The sequence below is a fragment of the Lissotriton vulgaris genome, chromosome 5, assembly GCF_964263255.1.
Source record: "Lissotriton vulgaris chromosome 5, aLisVul1.2, whole genome shotgun sequence".
NCBI lineage: Eukaryota > Metazoa > Chordata > Amphibia > Caudata > Salamandridae > Lissotriton > Lissotriton vulgaris.
The window spans coordinates 1208618575-1208645939 of record NC_141693.1 but is presented as its reverse complement, the minus strand read 5'-3'; the positions used below and the strand labels follow the sequence as shown (position 1 = coordinate 1208645939).

The 27365-nt window shown below is 50.0% G+C and overlaps 1 protein-coding gene across 4 annotated transcripts in view; it reads left to right on the top strand.

The window, feature by feature from the left end:
- Positions 1 to 6523: 6523 nt before the first annotated feature.
- Positions 6524 to 27365, top strand: part of LOC147712288 (uncharacterized) — a 126380-nt gene continuing 105538 nt past the window's right edge. For all 4 annotated transcript variants that reach the window (XR_015295988.1, XM_086923023.1, XM_086923022.1 and 1 more), the window contains exon 1: positions 6524 to 6682. Coding sequence is in view for 3 of the 4 variants with exons in the window: in XM_086923023.1 (XP_086779149.1) it covers positions 6659 to 6682 (24 nt within the window). In the remaining variant the exon portion in view is untranslated. The remainder of the gene's footprint in view (positions 6683 to 27365) is intronic.

Genomic DNA, 27365 nt, shown 5'->3' with positions numbered 1-27365 from the left:
TTTCAGCACCACAACCCCTTTTTTCGTACCACTTGCAGAGGAAAAAACAGACGCTTTCATCTGTAGCTCTTTTTCCGCATTTTTCCCCAAAAAACCAAAATGCCGCTGTATTTTGGCTAATTTCTGGGTCCCCTCCAGGGGAATCAAAAATTTGCTAACATTCGTGCCAAGAATTTTCAATTCTATTAAGGACACGGAGGCGAGGATTATGCTTCTCATTCTTTTACTGTAACTCACAGCAGCCAATGAAAATACGTATTTTTCATTACAAAACAGTAAACAAACTACATATCCCATCATGACATGTACTTAGGCACGCCCCCTTAGTCCATAAGAGCTCCTTGCGTGCAGCCATCTTCCTCTTTCTTTGTGGCGAACAAGTCCAAAACAACTTGAAAACTTCACAACTCCTCCAATGTGGAAGAAATAACAAAACGTCTCAGGATGCATTTCCTGGCAATCTTCTACGGTCAGTCTCCTTTTTTGTCTGATCCTGAAATAAAGGAAATGAAACTGTAACCACCGAAAACAACTGGGTGGGCAAGCAGGTATACACATAACCTTGCCGGGTGGGATAATCCTCGCCTCCGTGTCCTTAATAGAATTAAAAATTCTTGGCACGAATGTTAGCAAATTTTTGATTCTATTACAGGACCGGAGGCTTCAGATTATGCTAGTTTAACGCTTATTGAAAACAACAGAGGTAATATCTCCCACCGGCTTATAGTAATATGTCTTAAAAGTGGACTCTGAGGACCAAACAGCACTATGCATAATGTCCTGGATGCTGTAACCCAACATGTATGACTTTGAGGCCATAGCGCCTCTAACAGAATGAGCACCAAATATGGTAATGTCAACGCCTGCTTCTTTCATGATATAACGAAGCCATCTGGCAATGGTGGCAGCCGCCAGCTCTCGAAAAGGTTTTTGCAAAGCAACTAACAATTGTGAACAGCCCTGAGGCCTAATGGCCTTTGTGCATTCCTCATACGTCTTTAAACATTGAACTACACACAACTTTTCATTATCATGAAATGCATTGTAATTAATATGATGTGACATTGTCTTTGTGCGTCCTGTAATCGTAAAGGAAACTCCTTCCGGAGTAAATACTCTACCTGTTACGTCGAGAGCTCGTACGTCCGACGAACGCCTACATGCTGAGAGGCAAAGTAACATGGCCAACTTGGCCGATAGTTGCTTCCTGGTTAACAGTGAATTGACTGGCCATCTGTTGAATAGGGCCAGAACTAACGACACGCCCCACAAACCTATGTACTTGGGTTTTGGGGGATTGGACACTCTAATGCCTTTGAGCAACTTGCAAACTACCGGATGCATGCCAACCGGTTTCCCGTCTACTTGTGCATGCCCCGCTGATATGGCGGACCGGAAGTTATTCACCGATCTATAGGCCAAACCGTCCGCTGCCTTGTCCGATAGGAAGTTCTGCCCCCACGGGATCCAGTTGTCGTTCCACGCACCAATCCACCCAGTTTTTCCAGGCTGAGGAGTACCGTTTCCTTGTGGATGGTGCCCAAGCCTGCCTGATAATTCGGAAGTCCTGCTCGAAACACCTGGCAACTGCCACTGCTCCCTGAAAGCCTCCAGGCCATCAGCTGCAGTCTGCCTTCCATTATCAATGGATGTCGCTCTTGATGAGGGCCCTGCAATAGCAGGTCCGACTCCGGCAGAAGTCTGGGTAGATCGCAACTCCATTGTAATAACTTGGGAAACCACGACTGGGACGTCCACCACGGCGTTACCATGACTATCTCCGCCCTTTGTGTGATCACCTGTGACATTACTCTGGGTATCAACATGAAGGGGGGAAAGGCATACTGAATTTCCTTCGACCAGTCCTGGAGAAATGCATCGGTCGCCTTTGCCAAAGGGTCCAGCCACCAACTGAAGAACTGAGGTATTTGATAGGTCAGTCTGGAGGCGAAGAGATCCGTCTGGAATGGACCCCAAATCTTCTGTAGCCATTGAAAGACCTCCGGGAGCAACTTACAGTCGCTGTAGTCCCTGAGGTATCTCGAATTCCAATCTGCCACTTCATTGGCTTGGCCCGGCAGATATTCCGCTATTATGGATATTTGATTCGCCAGGCAATAGTGCCAAAAATCTTTGGCTATCTGTACAAGTAGTGACGACCTTGTGCCGCCCAACTTGTTGATGTACCTCACTGCTGACACATTGTCCATGCGAAGGAGGATACAACGAGAGGTCTGCCTCGGGGACAAAGTCCGTACGGCAAACGACCCTGCGAGTAGCTCCAAACAATTTATATGTAGTGCAAGCTCCTGTGGAGACCACCTGCCGCCTGTGGAAATGTCTCCGCAGCGCGCCCCCCAGCCCCAGCGGCTGGCGTCGGATTCGATTATGACCTCCGGCTGCGAGCCGAATATCGCCCGTTCCAGGCGTCTACATGGCCTAGCCACCATTGTAGTTCGGTCCCTACCTCCTGCGAGAGAGGGACGACGTCCGAATACGACAGTCCCTTCTGCAGGTGCCTGAACTTTAGCTGTTGCAGGGCCCTGTAGTGCAGAGGGCCCGGGAATATCGCTTGGACCGATGAGGCCAAAATTCCCACTACTCTGGCAATTGCTCTGAGAGTGACCGTCTGATTGCTCAGCAACTTCCAGATCTCCTTCTTTGGATCCTTCAGTTTCTCCTTTGGAAGGCACAGCTGTGCCGCCATTGAGTCTATCGTGAACCCCAGGAAATCTATTACCTGGGTGGGGACCATCACAGATTTCTTCGAATTGATGACAAACCCCAAGTTTTGAAGCAGCGTCGTCGTCTGTTCGAGATGCTGGTGAAGGATCCTCTGATCCTGTGCCATGATCAGGATGTCGTCCAGGTATATTATGAGACGAATCCCCCTCTCTCTGAGATAAGCCAAGACTGGCTTTATTATCTTGGTGAAACACCAAGGTGCTGAGGAGAGCCCGAAAGGCAGAGCCAAATATTCGTACCATCGGCCCTTCCACCTGAACTGGAGGTACCTGCGATGTGGAGGGAAGATTGGGACGGAGAGATAGGGGTCTTTGAGGTCCAATCGGACCGTCCAGTCACTTTCCTGCAGTAAGTCTGTCAAGAGATGGATGCCCTCCATCTTGAAATGATTGTAAGTGATAAACTGATTGAATTCCCTGAGATTCAGAACCAACCTGTGTCCGCCTCCTTTCTTCTGAACAATGAATATATTGCTGCAAAAGCCGTGAGGCCCCTGATCGGCCGGTGCTATCGAGTGCTTTTGCAGCAATACCTCGACCTCCTCTTCTATAAAACTGAGATCTAGTTGGGAAAAATGGAGACTTGCAGGGAAACCTGACTGAACAGGATGAGAATAAAACTCCAAGTGAAAGCCCTGTACTGTCTGTAACACCCAGGCGTCCTGTGTAAGCTCTTGCCACTTGCGGAGGCAGTCGTCGCGTCCGACCCCCCAAAGGAAGAAGAGAAAGATCTGCAACTCTCAACTGTGCTCTGCTGGCTTTTGAAGTTTCCTCTATTGTTGTTCGACTGGAATCGATTCCTGTTGAACCTCCTGCGCGAGGGATAGAAGGTCCCTCCTCTGGTTGAATCATAGTCGCTCCTGCCACGACCATAGTCTCCTCTCTGGGAGCCTTGGGGACCTCCACGGCCCGACAAGCGACCCCCGCCTCGTCCGGCCCTGTTAAAAACACCCTGGCTCAGGGCTCTTTTGATGCCTGACTGCGCCTTGTCCAGCGCCGTGAAAGTTCTGACGTATTTCGAAACGTCCTTTACAAACTTATCCCTGAAGAGCTGACCTGCTGCTAGGGGTCCCGGTTCCGCGTCTGCCAATTCGGTTAGATTGACGTCCATTTTAATCAGGAGAGATTTGCGCCGTTCCGCAGATATGGCGCAATTCGCATTGCCAATCAGGCATATGGCCCGCTGGGTCCATCCTGCCAGTACTTCTGGGTCCACGGGTGTAGAGGATTCCTTGGCCGCTAGAGCCATTTCTAGGATCTTGGCCAAAGGGCCTACTGCATCCAACATCTTGTCTTGGCAACCCCTCCATGCCCGATCAAGACTACGCTTGGGGTCCTTTGAAAATTTTTTGAGAAAGGTCAAGAGACTACCGTCTATCTCCGGCGTTTCCGCCACCTTGTTCGGGAGATCTGGCCGAGGGCGCTCGGACCTGAGGCGATTACGCACCTCCCTCGGGAAACTTTTACGAATGTTCTCATAGAGATAAGCCGTGACCGCGGCTGGGGGCACCTAGTCCGAGGACCTGGGGTGCATGATATCCGACTGGTCGAAAGTGAATGGGGTATTTACAGGTGTCACCCCAGCAGGCTGTGACGTCTTCGCTTTCTTTGAAGAAGGCTCCTCCGAGGTGTCTGTGTCCGTGTTAGTGGTGTTTGTGTCCGTATCCGTGTCCGGATAGGATTTGCGCTTGGCTTTAGCCTTGCCTTCGGAGTAAGAATGATCCACTGCCCCTCCGGCGGGCAACGTGGATAAGGCTTGCGCATGTGGCCATTTAGCAGAGTCAGCTGCTAACTGACTTGATGTAGATGCCTCTACCTTCTTCTTTTGCAGCTTGTCGTAGCCGTGCCTCTTGGCAAAGTCCTACCATTGCTTCCTGATAGGGCGTAGGGCTGCGGCTAGGGCTTGTTGGACAGTTTGTGGGACCGTAGTCTCCATAGCCCTATTCACCGAGGACTGGACAGAAGCGTCCAAAGCATTCACCAAATTGCCCTCTAAGACAGCTTCCTGCTGTCCCTCATAAGTCTCCTCCTCAGCATACTCCTCATAGTACTGCTCTCCCTCGGACATAGTCAGGGGTGGCTTATTACTCCCACTCTAGGAAAACTGTATCACTGCTGTTGAAAATACCTTCTAGGCCACAAGGAGGGTAAAGGGGGGGGGGGGGTCAGCCCACTTTGCACACTTTATGAAATAACGTTGAACCACCTCAGCAAAGCTGTAATCACACGGGCCAGTGACCCAGGCCAATGTAAGAATATAAAGAGTGTGTGCTCACTCTGTCCAGGCCTTTATTTTACAACCTTTACAGGCGATCTATGAGCAGAGCAACCACCGATGTGTAAAGCATGCCAAATACTCGTGGAATGTCCTTTGGAATTCGCGCCGTAGCGTGCTGCCCAAACGCGACTGAATTCCTACCGAAAACCAGCCAAAATTCAGCGCGTTGGGGAGCACGCTCCGGCCGAGAGCCACCCGGTCCTCACAGCATCATCGGGCGATTAGGGAGAGCCCTGCGCTTGCGCGAGAGACGCGCTGAACAACAACAAAGGGGAAAGGTGCCCCGGGGATTGATAGGCTCCGAAATGTAAAGCCGGTGTCGGTCTGCCCCCGGTCAACGACCGGAACTAGTCACGCGCTCAGCGGAGCGTCTACGAGCCACTAGGAATGCCGGAAAAATGGGGATAAAGCGCTACTACGACGCGCACACCCACCAGTGCACAAATATCCCTGTCAGCTGAAAATCTTTGACAAAGGGTGAGTCTAGAGTCTAACAAACTCGCTAATCATTCATATAAACCCACTGTATTAAGCATCAAATATATATTACAACAACCCATGCCAAACAGCGGAGGGAAGGAGCAAAGTGCACTTATCTCTTGCTGTGAGTAGCAAAGAAAGAGGAAGATGGCTGCACGCAAGGAGCTCTTATGGACTAAGGGGGCGTGCCTAAGTACATGTCATGATGGGATATGTAGTTTGTTTACTGTTTTATAATGAAAAATACGTATTTTCTTTGGCTGCTGTGAGTTGCAGTAAAAGAATGAGAAGCATAATCTGAAGCCTCCTGTCCTGTAATAGAATCCACAAACCCTGGGTACCGTTAGGATCCCCATGATGTTGGAAAAAAAAGACGCAAATTTGGTGTGGATACCTTATGTGGTCAAAAAAGTTACAGGGGCCTAAGCTCAAACTAGCCCAAATAGCACAAAAAAAGGCTTAGCACAGGGGAGGAGCAGGGAGTTGTGGGGAGGCCTAGCAGCGAAGGGGTTAAACAACTAACAACCATGGACAAAGCAAACAGTACTAGCTTATTTTAAGTGTATGTCAGTTGCTGTGTAATGTATCAGGATGTAATAACAGACGAGAGAGGCACCAAAATACCCGTCGGGTGACACACCATTGGAAATCACAGAGCATAGGTTCAGTGTTTACGTCAAGGGAATTACATAGGCTACGCCCCTTTTAGAAGCCCCTCCACCCTTTCCATCCCACTCAAAGCCCCGATTGCAGGACACATCTTCAAAAATGTTGGACGGCTGGTTCGCTAGACGTGGTCCTCTAGCCGCGCTGAAACAACTTTTAGCTGCTGCTGAGCATGTCCCGAGACGTTCTGTTTAAAACATCCAGGAAATGTGCCATGGATAGGTAGGGGGTTTCCCTTAGTCTGTTCTTGGTGATCAGTGTCTCTTCCTTAACGCACGCGCAATGTCCGGCTCTGGTACATTGCGCATGCGGCTATAAGCGTGTCCCTTGTGCGGAGCATGAGCACTGATCGGACCACAGGTTCTTATCCGGGTAAGGTCTGGAGAGAGCTGTGTTTAGGGGGTCTGAGACCCAGCGACCTCCTGCTACGTTGTGACAGCAGGGACACGTGACACTGTAAACTTTGCAGATAGTCACGCTCAGGAGAAAGATGTTACAGCAACCGACAGAGAAGGTAAGTTGAATCATGAAAATAAGATATTGAAGATTTGCAGTAAATATAGCCGACCATAAATGTTGGGAATTCGACATGAGAACTACGCCATGGATCCGTTTTCCCCACCTCTGTTCATATGTTACTGTTTATTAACCTACTGTGTGTAACCTACTGTGTGTGCGTTTTCTCATCCCACGTTGCTGAAACTCAGGCTAAAATCATGTTGCTTAGGCGACTAAGGTTAAATTCTGGATGGTGATGTCATCTGGATAAAAGTGTCATGTCCAGATGGACTCTACCGTAACATTGGCATTTTGTAGATTTGGCGGTTCCTAGTTTTGACCCCATCTTCCACTCATCCAGTAAATAGAGAGTGGTAAACAAGCATTTGCAATACAATAGGTCTCGCATTTGCAAGAGTTTAGCTATTGGCGTTGTAAATGACTGCATTTTATTTATGTTTTTAAAACATCACATAAATAAAAGGCATTGTCATTTACAATGCCAATAGCTCAAACTCTCACAAATGCGAGACCTATTGCATTTCAAATGCTTGTTATCACTGCTACTATTATTCATTAATACAAGACGCTGAAAGACATGAAAAGCTATCACTAGGCCGGATCTGAAGATTAATTGACTATTTCTTTATTTTAGGAAGTCTCAACCGTTAGGACCTCGAACACCGCTTCTAAGCTACAAAGTAAACATACATACCAGCATTGACGATATATTTTCTGTCATTTCAACTGTATAATTAATTATTTCATAACTTTGTTTGTGTTTGTTAGTTTAGTCCTAAATTTGCTGTTGTATTTTAATTTAAAAGTGTTCGTTTTAAACAAGCAGTGCACATGTATTAATCGAACAGTTTTAACACAAGGCGTCTACTTAGAAGTAACATGTCAGTAAGAAGTGGGAAATTGTTACATTATTTGTATCATAGAAAGTGCATATGTTTCAAATCTCTTTTACAACTGCAGCATTGAAATGAGTTCAAGATTTTGAACAAATAAACCAAAGAGGGGCGCAACCAAAGAATCCAGTATGGACTGTGTGGGCTTCATCTCAACCTGTTGAAAAACAAGCATTTACAATGCAATGGTCTCGGCATTCTTAAAGTTAGAGCTATTAGCATTGCTCATGACATTATTTTTATTTATGTTTTTGTTTTTAAAACATAAATAAATGGCATTGTCATTTATAATGCCAATAGCAGGGCAGGAGAGCAAGCACAACCAACGAGGGGGCGGGGGCAAGGGCAGGAGAGCAAGCACAAGCAACGAGGGGGCAGGGGTAGGAGAGCAAGCACAAGCAACGAGGGAGCAGGGGCAAGAGAGCAAGCACAAGCAACGAGGGGGCAGGGGCAGGAGAGCAAGCACAAGCAACGAGGGGGCAGAAGAGCAAGCACAACAAACAAGGCGGCAGGGTCAGGAGAGCAAGCACAACTAGCAAGGGGTGGCAGGAGAGCAAGCACAACGAACGAGGGGGCAGGAGAGCAAGCACACGCAACGAGGGGGCAGGGGCAGGAGAGAAAGCACAACAAACGAGGGGGCAGGAGAGCAAGCACAAGCAACGATGGGGGGCAGGAGAGCAAGCACAAGCAACGAGGGGGCAGGGGCAGGAGAGCAAGCACAACGAACGAGGGGGCAGGAGAGCAAGCACAACGAACAAGGGGGCAGGGGCAGGAGAGCAAGCACAAGCAACGAGGGGGCAGGAGAGCAAGCACAACGAACGAGGGGGCAGGGGCAGGTGAGCAAGCTCAACCAGCGAGGGGGGGGGGGGGCAGGAGAGCAAGCACAACGAACGAGGGGGCAGGGGCTGGAGAGCACACACCGGTTCCATGCCTCTGTGCCCCAGCTTGTACATCAGTGGCATTGCACGCCTGAACAAGACTGGTAGCTGCAGTAGTGTCCCCCTGCTTTCAAATGGTAGGCGCCAGGCTCGTGTGACATGTTGCTGCAGTGCATTTTGGCCTTGGCTATGACTGCCCTGGTGGGGTATGCCCCCTCAAGGGGAGACTGCATCTGCATAGCACTGTTGGGGGAGCTAATGCTGTGCATACTTCACCTTTCCTAGTTCTGCGATCATCGCCTAAGACTTGTGCAGAGCATACCTGTTGGTTTGCGCTGCTTCTGGCTGTTTTTGCCCAGTTACTGAGGGAAATGTGGGGCCGGACATGCCCGGCAGCTGCTGCCTCTGGAGGGAGCGGGGCTCTCCTCCTCCACACGTGTCCCAGCTGCTCCAGACCGGGCTCAGTCACCGGAGCTCCTTCCGGTGTCTCCCTCGCCCTGTGACGAGGCCTGCTGCAATGTCCTGGGCGAGGCCTGTGCCTGCCCCGGACAGGGAACGCTGCCAGTCGGTGCTGCTGACCGAGCCACAGCGAGTGAGTGCCCATGGCCCTGGCGATGGGCTGGTGCACGTGAGGGGCTCCTGGGCATGGATGCTGCAGCGTCTGAGCAGCCCGGAGGGCCTTCAGTGCACCCTTCATGTGCTGCTGTGGCCTGACTCATGGAGCGGCGTGGACTGGGTGAGGGTCTGCCCGTGTGAGGGCCCCTCGGCAGTGATGGGACTGCAGGGCTGTAGGGATGATGCATCCATTCTATGAGCCAGACGAAGATCCATTTTACTGTGAGTTTTAGTATTGACTGCAGGGGCCTACCTCCTGCAGGTCTGTCCTCAGACATCACACCGCTGGAGAAGACTGGGAGGCTGGGTGCGCAGAGAAGGAATGCGGGCGTGAACTAGAGGGAAACGGTACATTAAAAGTAAATATCGCACGAGGTGACAAAGATTCTTGAAAGTATGGATAACAAGCTACCTGCGCAGCCAGCAAAGCGAAAGGGCAGGGCCTGCGGCTTTGAAGTGCAGCAGCCAGCCCGCCTTGGTGTTCCCAGCCAGCCACCCAGGCTCACCGGCGGTCTCTGTCACCACGAGGCCTCCTGGGGGAAAGCGGGCTGTGCTTACCTCGCCTCAGCAGCTTTCACCCTCCGCCGGTAGTGCTCGGAAGAAATGCCTCGGAAAAAGCATAGTCTTTTTTCGTATTCGGGGGCGTGGTTTTCGTTCTCTCCTCTTCCCATTGGCTGGAAGGTAAAATTCCAGCAAATGGGAAGAGGAGAGAAAGAAAACAAGAAAGAAGCGATAAAAGACGCCCCCCGAATCGGAAAAAGGCGGGGCTTGAACAGAGGGACGCCCCTCTCCTCCAATGGCTGGCCTCCGTTTAGGAAGCCAGCCAATGGAGAACAGGGGCGGGTTCAAGCCCCACTCTAGAAAACATTAAATCTCTGACCGAGACTGCACAAGCGCAGCCTACGGTCCTCGACCTAAAAAGTCTTGCTTCAGCACCTAGGCTTGGCTGCAACGCCATCTAAATGCTACTATTTCCCGGATTTTTGGCAAAACAAAGGTTCTTTGAATTAAATTCACTGAGAGTCACAATAGCTACAATTGTTCCATTCAAAATAAATAATTAAAATCAAGGCCAGAAGACAGAAAACATGACTAACTATTAATTGGGTTGGGATTTGTGTAAATCTAGACTGAATTATCGACCTGCCTGTACCTGAAAACTCTTATCATTAAAATCCTCAATTCTTACCTGAAAGGGTATATAATTCCTCTTATCTGTTGCCATCTCCTTTCTCTATGTTGTGATAGAACTTTTAAGGTTTCGCAGGGCACCCGGATTGAACCAGAGACAACTTCAGCGAGTTGTGTTCCAGTCTGCAGTGGATAAAACCCATGTGATCACGGCAGGTAGCAGAGCACTTTTCATTCACTGGGAATTCCTCAGGCAGTTTGCACTTAGATCCAATACAAAAAGTTAAGTATTCCGCTCAGCACAGATGATCAAATTAGAATTAATTACAGCAGCAGTCGAGGCAGGGACACCGGTCTCTGCCTACAGCGAGCTCAGCTGTGAGGCAGGCCAGGCTGGAGCCTGCTGACTGATTAGAAGGGGGAGGGATAGCAGAGAAAATACACTAGAATGATAGGGAAACCAGCGCAGTGGTTGTGAAACGGGAACATCGCTGAATGTCCACAATCATTAAAACAAACAACTTAGCAGGAGCCAAGGTGGGGGAGGCAGCAGTAAAAAAGGCTGCAGTAACACAACTATGGCATTAAGAGGAGGTAGGAGGAAGAATGCTATATTTGAATGTAAGCAGCTAGGGCTCTGAAGCTAAACACAGGCACACAGTAACCAAGCAGGAAACCAAGAAAAAATAGTCCCCCCATAGAACAGATAAAGAGTCATGGTGGAATGAGACAGTGCTAAGCCCCTGCTCTGTAGGCGGAATAGAACAGAGAAAGGAGGGACAGACCACTAGCAAGCAGGGATTTTTGAAGGACACTGACATAGACAAATGAAAAGCAATGTGAAGAAAGGGGATGGACTTGATACCCACAGACCGATTACAGTAAACAAAATAGAACAACACCAATTAACACTTTCCAACAATGGTTACTATTTAATTGCATCACAGGGATTGAAATGAATCCAGTATATAGAATCCAGTGTATTTCATATTTAAACAATGTATAAAAAGGTGCACACAATGTGAGGTGACAAGTGCATAGCAGGGATACACTTGTCACCTCACATTGTGTGCACCTTTTTATAAATTGTTTAAATATGAAATACATTGGATTCTGTATACTTCATTCATTTCAATCTCTGTGATGCAATTAAATAAGAACCATTGTTGGAATGAATTAATCGGTGTGGTTATATTTTGTTTACTTTGATCATTTGCGGCTCCCTTATGCTTTACGAATGCTCTCCACTGTGACATTATATGTACCACATTGTACCCGGGTCCAGTGGTCTATCTGGTTACCCCATTATCACATAACTCACAGACCGATTACAGCGGATCTTGACGAGACAGCTGCGCTGCATAGCTTGACCTAATAAAAATTGAATTGTCCTGTCCAAGCTCCTACGTGGTGGGACAGAGAAGTACACGCACAGGCTGAACTCATGCCTACTTTTTGGACGGATAAGGATGTTTAGGAAAAAAAAACAAGGGATCTAATTTCTCTATGAGCTGGCATTAAAGTAATAGAAGATATAAGGAGGAGAAAAGTAACATAATGTCATTTGTGGTGCAAAAAAAGTGGGTCTCCCACTTGATTAATGTATTGGAATATGTGACTGGTGGTGTGACAAGGACGGCATCACACCTATATGTCTATAGTTTGGAGACATGAAGAGGGTTGGAATGAACTGATTTTGCCTCTGGACACAGCATCCCCTCCTCAAACAATAGATAAGTTTCCCACATCTTTATTACAATTAAGCCTGTGAGTGAACACTGCTTCGCTTGCAGAGTTTGCAGTTTTTCGCACTCCACGCAACTTGCGGAGTTCTGAAAAACTCCCTCCGGGAAGCAGCACGAGTGAGAAAAGTCCAAAGCCAGACCACTTCCCAGCGAGATTTCTCCATGTGGGAGTCGCGAATGGTCGCAACTGCTCACGTTAAGAAACCTTCTGTTCACGTTGAAGAAGCTGTCACTCGAGTAGAACTTCTACCTGAGCTGCAGAAAGAGCAGCACCCTCTTGCACTGGGCGAGATGCCGTTCGCGCTGATTTTACAGCGCAGGACAAACACCTGGCACTAAAAATCACTGCTAACGGCGTGAGGTAACCCACTCCGCCGCTCATAGAATACCACATATCTTGGCAGAGTTTTTTTGCCACTTCTCCGCGAACTCTGCCCAGGCTTGACTGCAATACAGTCAGTAGGCCCAGCTCCTATACAAAACTTTGGAAAGCCTTTCTAGGCAAAAGGCTTTGCTGTAGGAAATACTGAGTATGCAGCCCAAGGCACTACGAGTTCTCGGAATCTTTATGCAATGCCTTGGGATCAGTTTTCTTGAGCTACATCTGGGTTGTCCAACAGTAGTGCCACCATTTTAGTTATTCTTAGTGCTTAATTTTTTTTAAAGAAATATATGCCAGGGCCCTCATCAGGAGGCCACTGCAGCTTGCACCACCTATGCCCCTGCCAGCACTGCCAATCATAGTACCAACACAACTAACCATCACTCTCTTACAAGTGTGATAATCTAGACTATTCCAGCCACCCAAAGCTATAAGAATGGCTTGGGTGGCATGTATTAGTCTTTTTTAATGTATAATGAATTAATAAACAACTGTTGTGCTCATCTTTAAATTAGACTGGACTGACAGCGCCACCACGTGGCAGACTGTCATAAGTACCAGTGTTGACAATCCAGTGCCAGTGTCCAGCACTGGAAACCACTTGCTCAAAATAACCACTGGTTATTCTAAGCTTTAGTCTACATGGGATTCTGACATTGACGTGTTCGCAAAATAAGAAATATTACTGGTACTGGTACTGACAAGGATGCGTCTGACAGTTATTACCACCAAGCAATCTGGCTCAAATGAGAGGTGAATTGATGGTGCTATCCAGAAAGACTATTACATTGAAAGTGAAACGGCTCATCTGTCATTAAAATTCATTGACTTCTTGCCTGGAATAATGCAAACATGGATCACAAAAATCTCTGAGGTGAGTGTTTCAGCTTGTGTTGAACAAGGCAATGACCTCCCCTAAAATCTATGCATTTAAGCCTCACCAAACTTCCAAAAAGAGTGAGTTTAAGACAGAAGAGAAGGGAAAACAGAAGAACTACAAACCGCTCCAATTCCTGCAGCTTGGAGAAACCCGATGGATGGTTGCTGGCCACAGATTCTCGTCCTATTAACAAGCCAGAGTCCGAGTGTTTTAAATAAGAAGAGGTTGGCTAGACAATGCCCCAAAGACTGTTTTACCAAGTGGTTGATGAGTTATGTTTTTATTTATGCATGGGAGCCTGATATCCCAGTATGAAAGCCCATACATAATTTCCCTTTTAGTGGCAAAGTGTGAAGTCTCTAGTCACCTGTATTTAAGGAAATGTCATGGGTGCTCAACTGTAATGTTATTACAGTTGAGTTGATATATCAGAATGCCTGTTTATTTAAATATGACTGTGTTTAAAAAAAATATGAGTTGTATTAACCTGATCTCAATATCTTTTTTCAAAAAAATCTGCTTGTTGGTGTCTTTAATGTTGCAGCCCAGATTCTAATTTTATTCATCCTGTCTCTTTCATAAGAAAAAGCAACAACAAGCAAGTCATTTGTGGGAAGGGGGATGGGGTGACAATGCAGTATAAGGAATAAGGTACACTGTGATGTACAATATAGGGATATTGCAAGACACCTCAAAGTTTTGTGACCTTACAGAGAAACTCTTCCTTCACCTTTGTTCCTCTATATAGTACCTGAACTCCTTGGTGAGTTGCATAATCCTTAAAAGGTACGACAGGAGGTACTTCATCCCATATATAGAAGTACTGAGCAACATCACCAAACTTAGGCCAACATCGGATCACAAAAACAGTTAATTATTCCATATCAGCTACCTGAAAAATATTTACCATAAGAACACCTGCAAGCCCTAATCACCATAGTAGAGAATTCTCACATTCGTAATCTACGGACAAAATATATAACATACCCTTCAGACAAATTTCCTGACCCAAACAAAACAGAAAACATGGGAAAAGGAACACAAAGAGACTTCATGAAGTGCTTTAGTCCTTTTCTCCAGATAAGCTTTGATAGATCTCACAGCAGCTGAATCTCGCCAAGATGTGTGTAACACAGATTACACTGACCACCACAAACCAGAGCTCGGCTCATTCAAGCCAAAAAATAGAAAATGCTTGATGCCCTTATCATCAAGGAATCTACCAGTGATGGGAATGTCCGAATTGATTCAATACCTAAAGAAGATAGAAGTTCAGTTCTAAACTGCCCAGCTGTACCAAGAGCCTCTCCCATTAATTCCTCCAGCTACCCTATAACCAAAACAAGGTCATTGTTGTTTCCTGCTAATTATCTAAACTACATAAAACAGTGCTACAGAAATGTCCCCTCAAAGACCATGAGAACTGGTCCAGGTGGCATTTTGACTTCTAAATTGAAACGTGGGGTCTGCTAATAACATACCAGGCCAGTCTCAATGAATGATTGATTATATTTATATATATATATATATATATATATATATATATATATATATATTCACTGAAAAAACCATAGGTTTCACACCAGTTATAGTTACCTGGAAATTTTACTGACATAAAACCATAGAAATTCCCCCGTTATAGTTAGTTGGACTCACTATAACTTGCACGTGAAATGCACTGCTGATGACATCACATATTACATCACTCATGGCATGGTCAGTGACATCACTCATGACATCACTGATGACACCAACCAGTGAATGTGTGTCTGTCGGAAAAATAAATATGTTCTATATATGTATATGTAAAGGTCAATGGAAGAATAAATGTTTAAATAAGTGTCTAAATGGATGTTTTAAAAAAAAATGATTGAATAACTGGCTTATTAAGTGTATCTTAGTGAATACATATATTAGCGAGTAATGTTTAAATATTTAAATATATGTATCAGTGTTTCACTTTGTGTATAAGTGACTGCATGGGTTGGTGAGTAGCTACATATGTGTGTATATGGGTTATTAGATGTTTTTTTGGTATCTTTATAGTTGTCTGTTTGATTTGGTGGGGGTGTTACTTAGCACATAGAAGCATCAATGACTGACTCACTGTTTGTATGTGTTTTGAAGACAGCATATGTGCCGGACTGTATGGGTGAATGAGTGTGTTTATGTATGTGTTAGTAAGTGAATGACTGTCTCACTAGTGTCTTTATCAGTAACTACATATGTTTTAATCTAGTATATGTGAGTATTGATGTATATAAGTGAGTATATGTGAGAGATTGAAAGAGTTCTTGTTTTAATAAGTATGTGTTTCTATAAGTGATTGTTTAAGAGAGTAAGTATGTGTAAGTTTCCTTAGAAGTAAGGTGGTAGTGTGTGTATAGCTGTATATGCAAAAAAATGGATGTTCAATAGTTTATTTGCATGTGTGAATATGTGTGTGAGCAACTTTTGGAAGACTGTCGGTGTGTTAACGGATGTATAGGTGTCTCACTACATATGATGAGTGAGTATATGTATGAATGACTATATAGAACTGTTGGTGAATGAGTGGATGTGTATATAAATGGTGGAATTACTGAATTGGTTGTTGTAACTGGTATAGGTATCTCCACTTTTTTGAAAATGCTAGTTTGTATTTTTGAGTATGTGTTTCAAGTGTTACTTTACAGTGAAAGGAGGTCAGTCACTCTGTCACAAAGATGGTGTCATCAGTGATGTCATGGGTGATGTCACTGACCATGTCATGAGTGATGTCATCAGCAGTGCATTTCACGCGCAAGTTATAGTGAGTCCAACTAACTATAACGTGGGAATTTCTATGGTTTTATGTCAGTAAAATTTCCAGGTAACTATAACTGGTGTGAAACCTATGGTTTTTCAGTGAATTTAATAGGTTTTTTAAATGCTAATTCCTAACTATAACAGGCATGAAACCTATGGTTTTTTCAGTGAATTTCATAGGTTTTTTTTTTTTCAAAACCAATTTTATTGAGCAGAAGAGTATCAAGAATGTGGTATCTTCACATACCAAGATCCCCACAACAGTATCAATGCACAGTGATATACTCGTTAATCCATGAATCAAATGATGAAGCTCAGCTTTAAAGACGTCCTAACTGCCCACCCCAACCCCAACTACTCCCCCACCCCTACCCAACACCCCCCCCCCCACCACACATGTACAGAGGCAACATAAAGTCGGTACACATAAAAGAATCAGGTACGATGCAACCAGGGCTTTGCCATTCGGGCCAGGAATGTCACTGCGTTCAAATGTCCTCCTCCTGTTCCGCCGGGGGTTCCAAGGACAGGCCGCGGTAGTCGGCCCACCGCTTCCAGATTTTGAAATGTTTGCGCGGGCAACCTCGCGCCTCAAAGACTGGCTTCTCAAGGCCCATGAAGTAGTCCAGCCCCGCCTTCCATGCAGACAGGGGGGGAGCCCTTACAGATTTCCAAGCCCGAGCCAGGTCACGCTTGGCCACGACCAGGCCCAGGAGCAACAGGTGGCGCTTATAGACGTTACCCCCTACCCCTTCCATAATGTGCAGCAGGCCTAATCGGTGGGTACGAGGAAGATCCCATCCCAGGACCTCAGCCAGGCAACCCCATACTCCCCTCCAGAAGCCAGCCAGGCGACCACACGACCACACTGTATGCAGCAAAGAGCCAGGCACCTCCCCACAACGCAGGCACTCCGAGGACGCAATCAATCCAGCCTTCCACAGGCGTTCACGTGTGTAGTAGGCACGATGCAAGTATTTGAATTGTATCAGGCGGAGCCGAACCGCAACAGCGGTGCCACGTGGGGACTCCAGTGCCTCCCTCCAATCATCCTCGTCCAGGGCGCCCACATCCACCTCCCACGCTTCCCGAAGGGAGCTGAGAGTGGAGGAGCAGTGTGTAACAAGGGACTGATAGATCCTGGAAACCTTCTTATCTCCCAAGTCACCCATAAACACTTTCGCCTCAATGGGGCTGAACTCGGGCAGGGAGTCGAGGCCGGCGATACTCGGGGCTAGGGCATGCCTCAGCTGGAGGTAACGGAAGAATTGGGAGTGAGACATCTGGAACTCCGCACGGAGGTCCTCAAAGGACTTGAGGGCGGTGCCCGACATGACCTGGCCCAGTTGTGTAATACCAATAGCCTCCCAGCCCTCAAACCCGGCCAAAGCCGCCAATTCCGGGAGCATGCCATTGTGCCACAGCGGCGTTTCGGCGGTCAGTTTGCCCCACCACCCCATACGGCGCAGAGACTGCCGCCACACGGCAAAGACCACTTTAGTGACCGACGGCAACCCACGGCGTATACGAGCTGAGTAAAGAATGGTGTGAAGTGAGTGATCTCCCATTAGGTGTCTCTCTAGGGCATAGGCCGGATCACTCCTGTCTCCATACCACCAGTCATTGAGGACAAGGAGGTGCGACGCCTGATAGTAGGAGAGAAGGTCGGACGTGGCCAAGCCCCCACAGTACGTGGACAGAAAGCACGTTCTCAGGGCCACCCTGGCAGCTCCGCCATCCCACAGGAAGCGGCCCAGCACAGAGTTCACCTGACGGAACCACTCCATGCCAATAGGGTGCGGGAAGTTCTGGAGTTGGTACAGCAGCCTCGGCAGCGCCACCATCTTAAAGATGGCCGACCGCCCATAGATTGTAAGGGGCATCCTGGACCATGTTTTGACATCGGTTTGGACTCGGTCCCATACCGGTAAGACACTGCGTGTCCAGGCCACTGCCCGTGAAGTCGATAGGAAGACGCCCAGATATTTCAGGCCGTCCGTCGCCACGCGCAAGTCGGCGGCCCAAGGACCAGCAACCACTCCGCCACGTAGCACCCACAGGGTTGATTTAGACAAGTTAAGATGAAGCCCCGAGACCTCGCCAAACCCACGCATGATCTCCAAGACTCGGGGACCCGAGCGCCGCAAATCAGTGAGAAACAGGAGGACGTCGTCAGCATAGAGTGCAATCCTATCAGTTAGATGGTCATTCCAGACAAAGCCACGCAGCTGGGCATCCATTCGGACCCGCGCCGCCAGGGGCTCCATGGCCAGGGCAAACAAGTAGGGGGAGAGTGGACATCCCTGTCGGGTACCACGGCCGATCCGGAAGCGCCCAGAAACCGCACCGGCGACACGGACCGAGGCCGTGACATTGGTGTACAGGAGGCGAATGTAGGTCAGGAAGACCGGCCCTATATTGAGGCGGGCCAGCAAGGTGAACAAATATGCCCAACTCACCGAGTCGAAGGCCCGGTCCATGTCCGCAAGAAGGAGTGCGGCCTGTTCATCCCTGTCTCTCATAGCGTCAATCGCTGCCTGTGCCCGTCGGATATTATGCCGGGTAGCCCTGCGCGGCATGAACCCGGCCTGATCAGGGTGGACCAGGTCGGCAATGTGGGGCAGCAATCGGTTCGCAAGGGCTTTCGCCAGAACCTTGGCCTCTGTGTTGAGGAGAGAGATCGGCCTGTAGGAGTCGTGCCGATCCGGCGCCCTGCCCGGCTTCAAAAAGACCACAATCTCGGCGTGGCGCCAGTCAGGTGGCAGCTCGCCCCGAGACCTCGCCGCCTCCAGAGCGTTGCGGAAATGGGGTCCCAGTTGAACGTGGAACTTCTTGTAGAATTCGGCAGGATAACCGCTCGGGCCGGGCACCTTCCCGGTGTTCAGCTGGCCAAGGGCCTCTCCAAGTTCTTCGGAGGTGAGCGGGGCCTCCAGGGCCGCTCTAGTCTCATCCGGGACTGCCCGTGGGAGCAGGTCGTCCAAATATGAGGCTATGTCGCTCTCCACCACTGGGTCTCGGGGAGCATATTGTGCCGCGTAATAGCGGGCAAAGCTCGCCGCCAGTAAATCCGGGTCGGACATGACCGACCCGTCATCCGCCGCAAGGCCGGGCAGTTCTAGGGGTTGGAAGGTCGCCTGGCAAAGCCGATGTAACATGGTGCAGGACTTGTCGCCCCACTGGTACACCCTGCTACGCGTGGCGAGCCACGCCTGTCGGGCCTCCTCGTATAGAACCGAGGCATACGTCTGCTGGGCCTGCAGGAGCCGTCGCACGACCCCCTCATCGCCCCCGAGCCGGCTACGCTGCTCCAGGGCCTCCACTCGGGCCGCGGCAGTCACAATGGCCTCCCGATGCTCCCGCCGAGCGGCCGCACACCAAGCTATATCGACGCCCCGTATCGTAGGCTTCAGCGCTTCCCACACCACAACGGCATCGACACCCCCCACCAGGTTCTCGCGCCAAAAATGGTCGATCGCTCGGCGTATATGCGTCACGTATTCCGGCCGCTGTAGCTGCCAGGCGGACATGCGCCATCGAAATGGCTGCCGTTTAGAGGGGAGGGTCACGGTGGCCAGGACAGGGGAGTGATTCGAGAGGCCCCTGGGGAGTATCGCTGCGTCCCTGACACGGCTCAGACAGGCACCCGGTACAAACAAATAGTCAAGCCTAGAGAAGGACCCATGCACCGCCGAGACATACGTGTAGGCCCGCTCCGCGGGGTGGAAATGCCGCCACACATCATTCCAGCCCAGACTACGCACTGTCGCACACAACCGGGTGGGAGCAGCCGCGGGAGGGGGATCAGGCACCACATGCACCCGTCGCTGGCGGTCCAGGCTCACATCCATGACGTCATTCCAGTCACCCCCCACCATGGTCAGGACCTCGGGGATTCCATCCCACAGCGCAAACAACCGCTCAGACAATGCCCACTGCAGGGGGGGAGGGGCGTAAACACTTCCAAAAACCACCGGCTCGGAGCCCAGCAGGCCTTGAATAAAGACAAATCTACCCTGAGGATCGATCCACTGTTTCTCATGAACATAGGCCACCCTACGATGCACCAATATGGCCACCCCCCGTGAACCCCTCGCAAAGCCAGCATGGTAAACCTGTTGATAGCCGAACCTCTGGAGGCTGAGGGCCTTGGAGCCCAGCATATGAGTCTCCTGGAGCATAAGGACATCCACCATCTCCCTCTTCCCCCATCGCAGCACCGCCCCACGCTTGATCTTGTCCAGGATACCCCGCACATTCCATGTCACCACCCGCAGGGATTTCGAAGGAGACATAAGCGCAGTATCAGCCATTGTCGATACACAGTCCAAAACCTGGCCCTCCCTCCCACCCTGGTGCCACCCGCAAACCGACAAAAATCAAAGCCTCAGACATGTGTGGACCCCCCCCCCAACCCACAAACACCGCGCTCCCCTCCCGACCCCGAGCCCCCCCAACAAGTACAACTCCAACACCCCCCCCCACGCCCCACACCCACCACCCCAATACCTCAGAAAACATTGAAGTATCTGTCGCGGCATGGAGAGACCCGGGTCCCAAACAGAGGACCCAGGACCCACCATACCAATGGATCCCAACAACCCCGCAATGACACACACACCCCCCCCCAACAACACTCACATCTGTGAGGGTCTGAGGCCCACAAGTGGTACCCCCAAGCCCCACTGCATCCCCATGACAGCAACTGAAGTCTTCACAAGGGAATTAACCGGCACATCAAGGACAGTATGAAACAGTCTCACCGGCCAAAGCAGGGCAGTTCAGGATGGAACATACAAGGTGCGCGCAGGTCCAGCAAAGTTCAGCTGCCGGCATCGGAGTGCTCCGAGTCCCGGGCATCACCCGGCCGCGCCGCGCTGGCAGAGGCTGATCTCTTCTTGGAGCGGGACCTCCGATGGCGGCCCTTCCTGTTCGGGCGATCTGTGCGCTCCGGCGACGAACCCTGGGACCTGCCCGGATCCAGCCCCGGTTGGGCATGGGGCCTGAGACGCACCGATTCATCTGTCCAGCGGAACACCTCCTCCGGCGAATCGAAGAAATGGGTCCGAGACTGATATATGACTCGCAGGCGAGCTGGATACAGGAGCGAGTATTGAATCTTGAGACCCCTAAGTTTAGCCTTAGCGTCCATGAAGGATTGCCGCTGTTGCTGAACCATCTTCGTGTAGTCCGGGAAAATCATGATGGTGTGATTCTCAAAGGCGAGGGAGCCCTTGTTCCTCGCCTCCCGGAGGATAACATCTCGGTCATGGTAGTTCAGCAGCCGAGCGATAACAGGCCTTGGGCGCTCGCCTTCCGGTGGTCGCTGGGTCAGAGCCCTGTGCGCCCTCTCGACCACGAAGCACGTAGACAGTGCCCCCTCGGGGAGCCAGCTCTCCAACCACCCGGTCAGGAACCGCTCCATGTTGTCCTTCTCGCATCGTTCAGGAAAACCGATGAAGCGGAGGTTGTTGCGCCGCGCGCGCCCTTCTGCATCTTCCACCCGGGCCGCCAGCGTCTTCTGAATGCACTCCACCTCCGCCAGGCGCTTCTTGAGGCCACTAACGTCTGCTTCGGTCTCCGTTATACGGGTCTCGGCCCCAGCAATCCGCTCCACAGCGTTGCGGAGGTCTTGGCGCAGGAGCGTGACATCCGCCCCTACCGCCCCAATCTTGGCATCGAGCGCGTCTCGGGACTGGGTAATGGCCGTCAGTAGAGCTGCATTGTCCGGCCCAGGGCCACCGCTGCCACCGGCCGCCCCGGCGCCACCACTCGGCCCAGTGAATTTGTCGATAGGGCCATGTTTAGGCGGGCCACCTCCCCTGTCCCTGGTCATGGCACACGCCAGGCAGGGCGGACACCACCTCCGTGTCTTCGGACACTGTCACAAGGCCCAGATGAGGCCCCAGAGAGAAGGGCGGGCCGGCCACAGTAATCGGGCGTCACGAAAATCGAGGTCCCGGCGCCACCCGGGCGGGACAGGCCGCACCCGCGCTCGTCCCCACGGGTACTTATTGAAGAAGCTGTGAGTCCGTGATCTGTGGACCGCCGCAGCAATGGGCTAGGCCAGGATGGGCAGATCCGATGCCACTGCCGTCTGCCGGGTCGTCACCGGCCGCCTCGGGGCCAAGGGACCTCCGCCTCCAGGTCGTCGCGGGGCCACACCGCACCGTCCCTGCTCGCCGGCCACACAGGGAAAGAACTGATGGGTAGGATCCGTTGGCACCGTCTCGCTCCTTCAGGCAAGTGCAGTCAATGAGACGAGCCAAGGTCGGCGCAGCGGATGCCACCCGCACACTCTAGATCGCTACCACCGCCAGGCGTCGCGAAACTCGAGGACCCCGGCCTCCGGCTGGCCACCAGGCCGCACTTCGTCGCCGCCTCCCTCCGATCACAGGAAGGGTAGAAATGCAGGATCGGCACACCAAAGTAGGCAGGAGACCCCACCCGATCAAAAGCAAACACCGGGTACCAGTAGCGGGCTCGGGGGTCAGGATAAATGATCGGATTAAGTCCGGGCCGGCGGGAGCTCTACCAGGCTGCGACCGCCATCTTCGCCCGCCAAGCCACGCCCCCGAATTTCATAGGTTTTTTAAATGCTAATTCCTTTCTATATCGAGTTTCTAATCTATGTTTTTTTTTTACAATTTGCTGTTTTGTTAAGTATTAATTTTTAAGTTTTTTTTTTATCATTTTTTCCTGGGGAGCTCTGGGTGCGCGCTCCGGTAAGCTCTCCGGTAAGCTCACCGGTAAGCTCTCCGGAAAGCGCACCCAGAGCGCTACTTTCGTTCGTGAAAAAATATGAATGAAAAGTTAATAATAACGCAAAACATTTCGTACCATACAAATAAAAGCAGGTTTTTTTTATAAGGAAATGAAAATGATTATGCATTTCCGTAAAACTATGATGACGTCACTTCGGCGCGCAACGTAAGCGCCCTCGGAAGCGCCTACGTTCGCGCCGCGTAAGCGCCCCCGGAAGCGCCTACGTTTGCGCCCCCGGAAGCACCTACGTTCGCGCCGCGTATGCGCCCCGGAAGCGCTCCGGTGCGCGCAGCGTCAGCGCATCAAGTCATGTGACCTTAAAACAACACTTTTCATTGGTTGCTAACAGTTTTTTTTACAAAGAATGAAATCCCCACCCATTTCCTTCACTTCTTCTTTCACTTTTGTGAATGAAAGACCTGTTTTTTGCTTCTGAATCTTTCTTGATTTACCATGGCTGCCAGAGAATCCAGCAGTGATGAAGATTCTGATTTCATCAATGAAGAGCCTCCTACCCCAAAGGTGAAGGAACATTTTATTTGGAAATTTTTTAAGATTCCAGCAGACCAGAAGAAGGTGAATGCTCCAAAAGTGGAGTGCAGGATCTGCAAACAGGTCCTGTCACGGGGTGACCCCCCCCAAAAAAATACTCATTTGGGAACTTCACGATGATCTGGCATGTGGAGAGGAGGCACCCCCAGAATTTTGCCCGGGAAAGTGTCAGGGCCCTGGCACAAGAGGTTCCCAGTGATGGGGCCTCTACATCGACCGGAGGAGCAACTTCTTCTGGGAGGGGGCAATCGCAGGAGCTGGTGCCAAACATTCAACCTGCTTTTAACCATGGTGCCCTCAGATGCAGATACTGCAATCAACTGCTTACCTTTGGAGAACAAAGTGTACAGCTCATGGTTCGAGCATTAGAAAACCATTGCTGCCCTTTCCACCCCTCATTTTTTTTGTTCTTTTTGCTCCTGTTGAGCAGTTTCCATTCCCTGTTTTTGTTCCTGCTTTGAAAAAAGAAGAAAACAAAAAGTTCTTTTCAGAACTATCTCCAATTCTCATCAAAGAGCTATATTCTTTAAAAAATGAAAAAGAGTAAGTGAAATGAAGTGCATTGATAATGGAAAGGAAAATGAGTAAGAAAGAACAGAAAGGTATGAGAGGAGAAAGGAAGTGAAGTAGGGGGACTGAAAGAAGGTTAGTGTTGGGAATGAAAGTAAGGAGAAGAAGCGTGAATATAGGGAATGTTGATATTCAAAGAAAATGTTGAAAAGGAAGGGGAGTGGAAGGGTAAGAAAAGATACATTGCTGGAGTTGAAGGCTGAAAGCCTCATTTATGAAGCCATGCGTCACCTTAACACCACCAGAGCGTCACTTTTTGTGACGCATCAGTCCAGTAAAAAATGCACCTTATTTATTCATATTTACAAAGTGGCGCATCTAGCGATGCGTCACTTTTCTGTGCGCACTCCTTACGACATTCCAGATGTGTCATATTTAATGTATGACGAATCATGTCGCAAGGAGTTACAGATACGTCAGTATTTCTGACGTATCTGTAAACACAAAAGTGACGCATTGCTGGAGTGTGTCACAAAAGTGACGCAACTCCAGTAATGCGTCCTTTCACATGGGGAAAGCACCATGTGAAAGGTCTTGCGTCAGTCTTACACCTGCTGTGAGGCAGGCGCAAGATTTTGACGCAACAGCATCCTAAAAGTGACGCAGTGAATTCTCATAGATTTCACTGCGTCGCTATTACGAAGCTTTTTGCGGGGGAACGCCCCCTCTGCATACATTATACCTGACGCAGGTATAATGTGGCGCAGGGTTTTAAAAAGTGACCCATCTACCTAGATGCGTCACTTTTTAAATATAGCGCAATAAGGCGCATTTTTTTACACCGCTGGTGTGTCACAAAAAGTGACACACAGGCGGCGCAAAACTGTCGCAAGGCCTTCATAAATAAGGCCCTGGATTTTCCCCGTGCTTCGCTCCCCGGTGCGCTTCCCGGTGCGCTTCCCGGTGCGCGTACCGGGCGCTCCCCCCGCGCAAAATCGAAAAATAATAATTTTTTAAAAATGCCCCTATTTTAGCCCACATATCAAACCTAGGGGGTCAGGAGGGGGTCTACCCTGCCCCCTTATAGCTATTTCTCCCTTTTTTTATGTTGCCTCTTGTGTCTCGATCCTACCGAGACACAAGATGGCGGCCGCTCCGGACTGTTTCGAATGTTTACAGACACCTGTGAGCCAATCAGCTTTCCGCGCGCAAGTCGCGTGTCGTGCCTGGTGCGCTCCCCGGTGCGCGCACCGGAGCGCGCCTATAGATATATATATTTTTTTAAACCTAAATTACTCAAAATCCACTGGAGCACATATCTTGAGACATAGCAAAGGCACATCGGGCTACCAGTCCATACAATTTTGCCAAGTTTGGTGGAAATCCATTCAGCCGTTCGGGCTAAAAGTGAAATCGACCGCCCTATGGAAATTAACATGGGGAAAACGCGTTTTGGGACCCCCCATTAATCTCTGCTCCCCCAAACTTTCAGGGAAGGACCGGAACGCCATTTGAGGCCATTTTGAGGAAAGTTTCAGTCAGATTCGTCAACCGGCGCCAAAGTTATTCCAAATAGAATTTTGAGATTTAACATTGAAAAAAATCCTAACTATAACTACCTACTGGCGACCGCCAGTAGGTAATATATATCAATCTCGATCCACCAAAAAATTCTTCATAGAAGGAACTGAACCACCCCCCACCTTCCTCCTCCGAGTCGTCGGCTGGCTACAGAATTAGGATGAATCTGAGATTTGTGTCACCACAAGAATTACCCATATGTATTAGCTATAGCGCAGCGTGTGCGCCACTGGCACACCGAAGGCGGCCAAAGGCAAGCTCTTCTGTGCCCATCTGCGTCCCGACCATGGCCAGGGACCCTGGGTCTCGGACCTCCCACCACTACGACTCAGCCGCCCTCCTCTCACTCAACCCTGGAAGGAACAACAACTGCCAGCTGTCAACACCAAAAACCACCCACGGGAAGTTCTCCTGCCGACACTGTTGACAATCCTTCACCATCCTCTGCACCCCCACGACAGCTGCACATCCGCTTGACACCAGCACCTTCGAATTCCTGAAGTGCATCCTCCTCAACGTGCGCTCTCTGCACAGACATGCCATAGAGTTCTGGGACCTCCTCGACACCCTCTTGCCAGACGTCGTCTTCTTCACAGAAACCTGGACCAACGCCTCGTCCGCCCCTGACATTGCCACCGCCATTCCTGATGTATACAAGATCCAGAGGAAGGACCACCCCAACCACCCAGGAGGAGGACTCGCCATCGTACACAAGAGCTACCGCCGACTCCCCACCTCCAGCACGAGCGACTCCCCTTCACCACCGAACACCTTCACTTCCAGATCCAGGCAAGCCTCAGAACAACGCATTGCAGCACCATCGCCTACATACCCTCCGGACCTCGCGCCTCTTTCACCACTACCATCGCCGACCTCATCTCACCCCACGCCATTGCCTCCATGGCCTACATACTGATTGGAGACCTGAACTTCCACCTTGACAACCACAGCCACTCAAACTCAACCGCCCTCCTGGACAACCTTGCAAACATCGAACTGAAACAGCTCGTCACCACCCCTACCCACAAGGCAGGACACACCCTCAACCCCATCTTCGCAGGAGGGAACAACATCTGCTTCAGCCACACCACGCAGCCCCTCTGGATGGACCACCACTGCCTACACTTCTCTTTCAACACTGCCACCGCTCACAAACCCACTCCACGTCCACCGCGAAGGAACTGGAGCAAGGTCACAGAGGAGCACCTAAACTCCATCCTCATCCTCAACCCCTCCCCGCCTCGATCAACGCCAACTCTGCAGCCAAGGAACTACACTGATGGATCGCCAACTGCGCAGACACGCTTGCACTCCTCTGCAACCCCGACAGACAATGCCCCTTGAAGGCCAACTGGTTCACCACCAACCTCCAAAAATCCAGACGCACTTGCAGACTTCTCGAAAAACGATGGAAGATCAGCAGAACGAGTGAAGACCAGACCACCTACAAGAACGCCATGACAAAATACCACCAACTTATAAGATCCACCAAGAGAGCCTTCATCCAAAACAAAATCCTCACCAACTCCAGCACCTCGAAGGAACTCTTCAGCATCTTCCAGCAATTCACCAAACCACCCCAGCGAAGCCACCAATGTCACGCCCTCCTAGGACCTCTGCAACAAGCTTGACTCCAACTTCCACTTGAAAATCAAGGCCCTCTACGACCACTTCAGCGATCAAACTCCAGAAACCACCTTTTCCTCCAGCGACGACAGCCAGCCCACCATAACCCTGCCTTGACCCCGGTCACCACCGAAGATACCTCCACGACCATGAAGAGCCCATACGGACTCCTGCCCGCTGCACATCTTCCTCAGAGCCACCGCCGCCATAGCGCCTGAGCTACGACGCACCATCAATGCCACATTCGAATCTGGCACTTTCCTCGATGTCTGTAAACGCGCAGAAGTCAAGCCCCTCCTCAAGGAACCCTGTGCTGACCCAATGGACCTGGAAAAC